The 6,000-nt window shown below is 53.8% G+C and overlaps 1 protein-coding gene across 3 annotated transcripts in view; it reads right to left on the reverse strand.

Annotated features, from left to right (window-relative positions):
* slc6a8 (solute carrier family 6 member 8) overlaps window positions 1–6,000 on the reverse strand; it is a 35,796-nt gene that overhangs the window by 29,523 nt on the left and 273 nt on the right. The window contains exons 1-2 of one of the 3 annotated variants that reach the window (XM_066710062.1): window positions 5,531–6,000; window positions 5,064–5,380 (exon numbers count right to left, since the gene is read on the reverse strand). The exon at window positions 5,531–6,000 is cut by the window's right edge and continues 273 nt beyond it. In XM_066710062.1, the coding sequence (XP_066566159.1) occupies window positions 5,064–5,334 (271 nt within the window). In that variant the 5' untranslated portion in view covers window positions 5,335–5,380; window positions 5,531–6,000. Of the gene's footprint in view, window positions 1–4,373; window positions 4,440–5,063 lie in introns of those variants that run through there. The other 2 variants (XM_066710061.1, XM_066710063.1) reach the window with 2 other exon arrangements.

The raw sequence follows: 6,000 nt of genomic DNA on the forward strand, positions 1-6,000 counted from the left end.
TCTTACAGAGAGAACAGGCCCAGACTGGGGGGTCTTTAAGGCTAACAGGCTGGGAGGTGGTCCACATTGTGATCTGGCTCGGGGGGGTGGTTTCTCTCTCTCCTCAGGCTGGGGGGGTCTCTGCTGTTTGTTGTGTTTCGTTTCTCACGGACACGGCTTGGGGTCAGCATGGTTACAGCGCCACAAACTGAACACACTAACACAGCAACACAGCAACACAGCAACACAGCCCAGCCCCGACACACTGAACACACTGCAGCCCAGCCCTGAGACATTGAACACACTGAGACACTAAACACACTACAGCCCAGCTCTGAGACACTGAACACACTGAACACACTGCAGCCCAGCCCAGCCCTGACACACTGAACCCACTGCAGCCCAGCCCTGAGACACTGAACACACTGAGACACTAAACACACTACAGCCCAGCTCTGAGACACTGAACACACTGAACACACTGCAGCCCAGCCCTGAGACACTGAACACACTGCAGCCCAGCCCTGAGACACTGAACACAATGCAGCCCAGCCCAGCCCAGGAGTTCAGGCTTCACTCTGCCGACAGGGGGAACTTCCCCCCCATCTGCTCGGATGCCAAGAGTGGAAACCGACACGGGTTCGATCCTGCTGCCGCCCCCCGGGGTAAGGGCAATATTATTCAACAGAAGCCTGGAGGCGTTTGCCCGCCGATTATAGAAACCCGAGCCCTCTGGCATGTCCATCTACGAATGCTATCCTGAAATGAAAACAGGATCGGGTGCCAATCAAGGCTTTCAGCGCCGCTCCGCTGTGCCTGGATGGATCGGCCCCACGCTGCCCGTGGGGGGGGCAGGAATGGAAAGTGCGAGTGGGTTCTAGTGAGGAATGCCGAGACTTCGACCCCCGGTCCAGATATTTGTCTGGCCTTGATCTCATACAATGCAGCCCTGTTCGGCGCTCTGCGGTGCGTTAACTATTGAGCTACTCAACACCCTGCGGCCCAGAGATACTGAACACACTGAACATACTGAACACACTGCAGCCCAGCCTTCAGGCATTGAACACACTGCAGCCCAGTGCTGTGACCTGAACACACTGCAGCCCAGCACTGAGACACTGCCTGGTCCTGCTCATCCAGCTGCATGTGTGCCTCCTACTCCCTCACCACTCCGCCAGCAGGCAGAGCACCGGCCCCCTGCCAGGCAGCGCAGAGATTGCGATCGCAGGGCTCTGTCGATTAAGGCAGCAAACTCCTCTTTTGAAAGACAATCTAATTTGGAGCCACGCAGTCAAACGCTCCCGGCTGCAGCAGCCCTATTCAGCCGCTGCCCGGTGTGGCCGGTGTCTATGAGACGGGGTCCTTGGGCACACCGACACAACCGCCCTGCCCTCCATCCTCGGCAGCCTTGAGATGTGACTGCAAAGCACGATTCTGCAGGGCTGCGCACCGGCCCCGCGCATGCCTGGCGGCCTGATCGGGCTCACAGCGCCGGCGTCGCCCAATGCTATACTGCTCAAACACGGCAGAGGCCGGGCGGCGCATGGCAGCCTGCGTGCGCTCGGAACAAACATCGCTGTGAGCATCTGAAGGTCAGAGGAGCGGGGAGAGAGATGCGTCTGAAATTGGTCGTTTCAAGGGCTTCTGACTTCTCACTCAGCACCCCCCACCCCTCCCAGTCACAGTAGCGGCTGGGAAGGGAATTATTGACCCGTATTGTGATGTAATGTTTAACTCAGATACACTGAACTGTAGACTATAGTCTTACTGGCCAATGAGTCTTATCTCCAGATCAGCCATTGAGCCTGGGGGGGTGGGGCTCGTTCATTGAGCTGTCACATTCACAACCAAATAACCAGGAAGCATGTGAAGGTGACTCCCGCATCGCTTCTCCCGTGCCGCACTGCAATGCAGGCCGTTCTCAGCGCCTTCGTAACGCCTTGCATTTTGCTGACTGGCTGCTTCTCCCAGCTGGTAGCCTGCACCCCCCTGATCTGCCCCCAGGCCCACCGGCTATCGTCCCAGATATGCGGTGATTCAGCGAGTGGGATACCGAGCTGCGGTGAGGAGACAGGAGTCGCCCCCTCAGGCTCCACTCCTCTTACGCAACCCCCCCCCCCCCCAGAGACGCCTCGCTGGTGGTCTAACACATGACAATGTCTCTTCTTTAAGACATCCTCCTCTTTTTAAATCTAGCGTTTTCCTTCTCCCCCCCTTTTCCATTGCCTGGCAACGCATTCGGCTTGGAATGTGTTATGTATAGAAAAGCGTAAAATAGACCCGATGCGCATGAATCATCCTTGAGGATGCGCACGGCCGACACGAGGATGAGGGGAAAGAATGAGGATGCTTTAAGCTGCGCGGTGTTGAGTCAAGGTCGTGTGAGCTGCTGGAGGAGGGCAGCGACAGAAGAGCGCCGGGTTTAAACGGGAAAAAAATCTAAAAAAAAAAAGCGGCTCACTCACTTAGACTGCAAAGGACCCCACTGTCTCTCTCCACAGTCTGCCTGTTCTGACCCGGACTGCATCACAGCAAGATACTCTATCTCTCCGCCCTGAACTACTTATTGCATTTCCTCACCGCAAACCCGATTAGCCTTTAAAGTCTCCGGACTGCCAGCGGCGCTGTGCTGGGAGCCCGCCGGCCCGCACACTGGCGAGGGCTCCGATATCAGATTGCTTCATCGAGGACAGACAGGTCTCAAAGCAATTAGCTGCCCCGGCCAACCGCAGGGACAGAACGCCAGACAGGGGAAGAGGACGCCTGTGACCTCTCAGTGTGACCTCTGTAGCTGTCATATCAGGCCTCAAGACACAGCCACACTCTCTCTGACATGGCAGAGTCCGTCTGTTGGGTAAACAAGCACGTGGTGTCCGTTGAAAAGGTGTTGGCGGGGGGGGGTAGCATATGCTTTACAAAACCAAACATCACAGGCATGTTTATAGGATTGTGGTGGCCTGTTGTGTCCTACTGATCTGAGTCTGCAATACATATACATGTATATGTACATCAAGGAGGGGGGAGCTGCATTCCCATGTTGAGTAATGCAGAAAGCGGGTGTTTGGACATATAGGATAATATTCAATTCTCCCTCCTCTGTCCTGCCCATCTGGCATCACGGTGTTAAGCCATTTTGATCCGTTTCAATCCTTTTTTCCCTCGGCTACATGGACAGAGAGACGCAATCCCCCCTAATGGAGCCCGTCAGATGATGGAAAGCGAGTGTGCTCAGAAAAACCGGCTCTGCTGGTGGTTTGGGGACGTATACATTTCCTATTAAGATATTGAGGAATTACTATCAAACAGCTGTCCTTGTATTTAAAAACAAACACAACATTATTCTGCTCAGCTCCTATGCAAGAAGCATCTCTTGACTCATGGACACGAACCTGGAGCTGCACTGTCACTCAGGACCGTTTAAATCGACACACCGAAATAAGCCGCATGTTAACGGCTGCAATAGCGCGAAGCCTCCGACACTGAAACTACAATCCCCCGCAGCTGCAGCCCTGGGGGGTCTCTGGCGGGGACTTTCCTCTGCACCGCAGGCGCAAACGCACACCAGGAAAGAAAAAGAAAGAAAGAAAAAAGAAAGAAAGAAAGAAAGAACCCCCCACTGAATCAACAGAGCCGACAACCTATTATTTCCCTAACGCTGTCGCTGATAAACGACTCCACAATCCCGCTGTTATTAGCGCCGCTCCGAGGGGGAGGGACGACTGAGACACGGAGACAGAGGGGCCGAGCGGCCGAGCGGCCCCCTCACCTACTGCAGCCGCCTTTTCCACACGCACACACATATACACACACACACATATACACACACACACACACACATTTACACACACGCACATATACACACACACACACATATACACACACGCATATACACACACACACACACATTTACACACACACATTTACACACACACGCACACACACACACACATTTACACACACACACATATACACACACGCACACACACACACATTTACGCACACACACATTTACACACACATATACACGCACACACACATATACACACACGCACGCACGCACACACACACACACACACGCACGCACGCACACACATATACACACATGCACACACGCACACAGACACATACACGCATACACACACAGAAGCTGGACCTTTCATGACGAGGGAGCGAGCGCGACAAGAAATACAATCAAATGCAATTAAAATAATAATGAAACAAAACGGGATTAGCGATGCGTGGGTCGGGGGTCTCCGGAGTAGAAACAGCGTCTCTACCGAGAAAGCGAGCACAGCCGGGAGACGCTGCCGCCGCTAAGAACAACCCACCCGACCTGGCAGCTTTAAGCCGATTGCAGCTTCCCCCCCCCGGTTTGATCTGTGGCTTGTGCTCACCTGGTGACAGCAAATGGGCAGGCGGATAAGAGAGGGGCATTGAAAGACAGAGAGGCGGACAGGGGTGCACAGAGATCTACATGTGCGTAGGTCCATACGCACCTCGGGAGCCGAGCCGAGCCGCCGCAGCAACGGCTGCAGCCAAACTCAAACCCCCAAAGCGCTTAAAAGTCAAGCATGCCTTGATTTCACTAGTGTGCAGCCACTTGTAACACCTTTTCAAGAAGCCGTTAGATTTCCCGTTCAGGAAATATAATTGTAATAATAATAAAAATATATGCACACACTCTAGTTTTGTTTTGGCTGCAGAAAAAAAACTAAACACAAGGCACACACTGCTGGTGCAGCTGGAGCACAGGGACGACAGAGGCAAGGCTGAGCAGCGTGGCCCTGTGGCGCTGGAGTATTTTGATCCTCCTGTCTTTCAGTCACTGTATAAGTGTCACTGATCGTTGACCCCCCCCCACCCCAGGTCGGAATCTGAAGTGTGCCTGTGACTCTGGTGTCAGTGCTGTAACCTGCCGAAAATAACCCACCGGAGCACGGCCGCATTCCAGCCTGGGCAGGGAAATGGCACAAGGGCACATGACGCGGGGGTGATGATGGGGCAGGCAGAGCAGAGAGAGGGAGAGGGTGACAGGAGAGAGAGATAGGTAGAGAGAGAGAGGGACAGGGGCACAGGTGCCTTACCTCCTCCGTTCTTGTAGCACAGGTAGGGGAAGCGCCACACATTGCCCAGGCCCACGGCGAAGCCCACGCAGGACATGATGAAGTCCATCTGCCGGGTCCAGGTCTCCCTCTCGGGGTAGCCGGGCCGCACCACGGGGGTCGCAACGCCGCCCCCCGACACCAGGCTCCCGTTGGCGCCCTGGTGCCCATTGCCGTTGGGGATGAGGTGCCCCTTCCTCTCCTCACCTGGCGCCACGTTCACGGGGCAGCAGTCCGTCATGTCTCTGTCCATCCTGGGACACCAAGACCCAAACCCCTCGGCTCCTCCCGTGCGTGCTCTGGGGGGGATGAACCAGAGACCTGTCGGTTATTCGTTTTCTTTCAAATAAAAACACTCGGAAACAATCCCAGATAGTAGAGTCTTCTCGTTTATCTGACGGCGCAATTCACTTCAGTTCTCCCTCCAAAAATCTAAATTGCTGTCCCACCTTTCCGATTGGCTGATTGTAATTGGCAACGCAAACCCACTTAGGATGTGCAACGCTCTGGATTTGTCGTTTCTGTGTCCGGTTCGGTCCGTCAGCAGTCTGTGTCTCGGCTTTCCACGGTGATCAAAGTCGGCAAAAATGTTTTTCACTCTTATGTCGGAAATGTCCAAAAAACGGGGGAAAAAATTAGAAAACTAAACAAAAATCACCCACTTATTGAGGCCGTCCGAGAGTTCGCCGCCGACCCTGAAAAATCGCTGCGGAGGACGCAAAGGAATTAAAACAAAGACGCAATTTCTTTTTTTGTTAAAAAAAAAGGCAAAAGAAAAAAAAAATTGACTCGACCAGGTCAAAGGAAAAGACAGCGGCGTGGACAGCACCTTCAAAAACAGTCGACGAAACACTTAAATGTGAGTCTGAAGAATCGCATGAGAACGTATCTCTCAAAGAGGAGACGAGAAGGAAGAGGA

This window comes from Amia ocellicauda, chromosome 7, assembly GCF_036373705.1.
Source record: "Amia ocellicauda isolate fAmiCal2 chromosome 7, fAmiCal2.hap1, whole genome shotgun sequence".
Classification (NCBI taxonomy): Eukaryota; Metazoa; Chordata; class Actinopteri; order Amiiformes; family Amiidae; genus Amia; species Amia ocellicauda.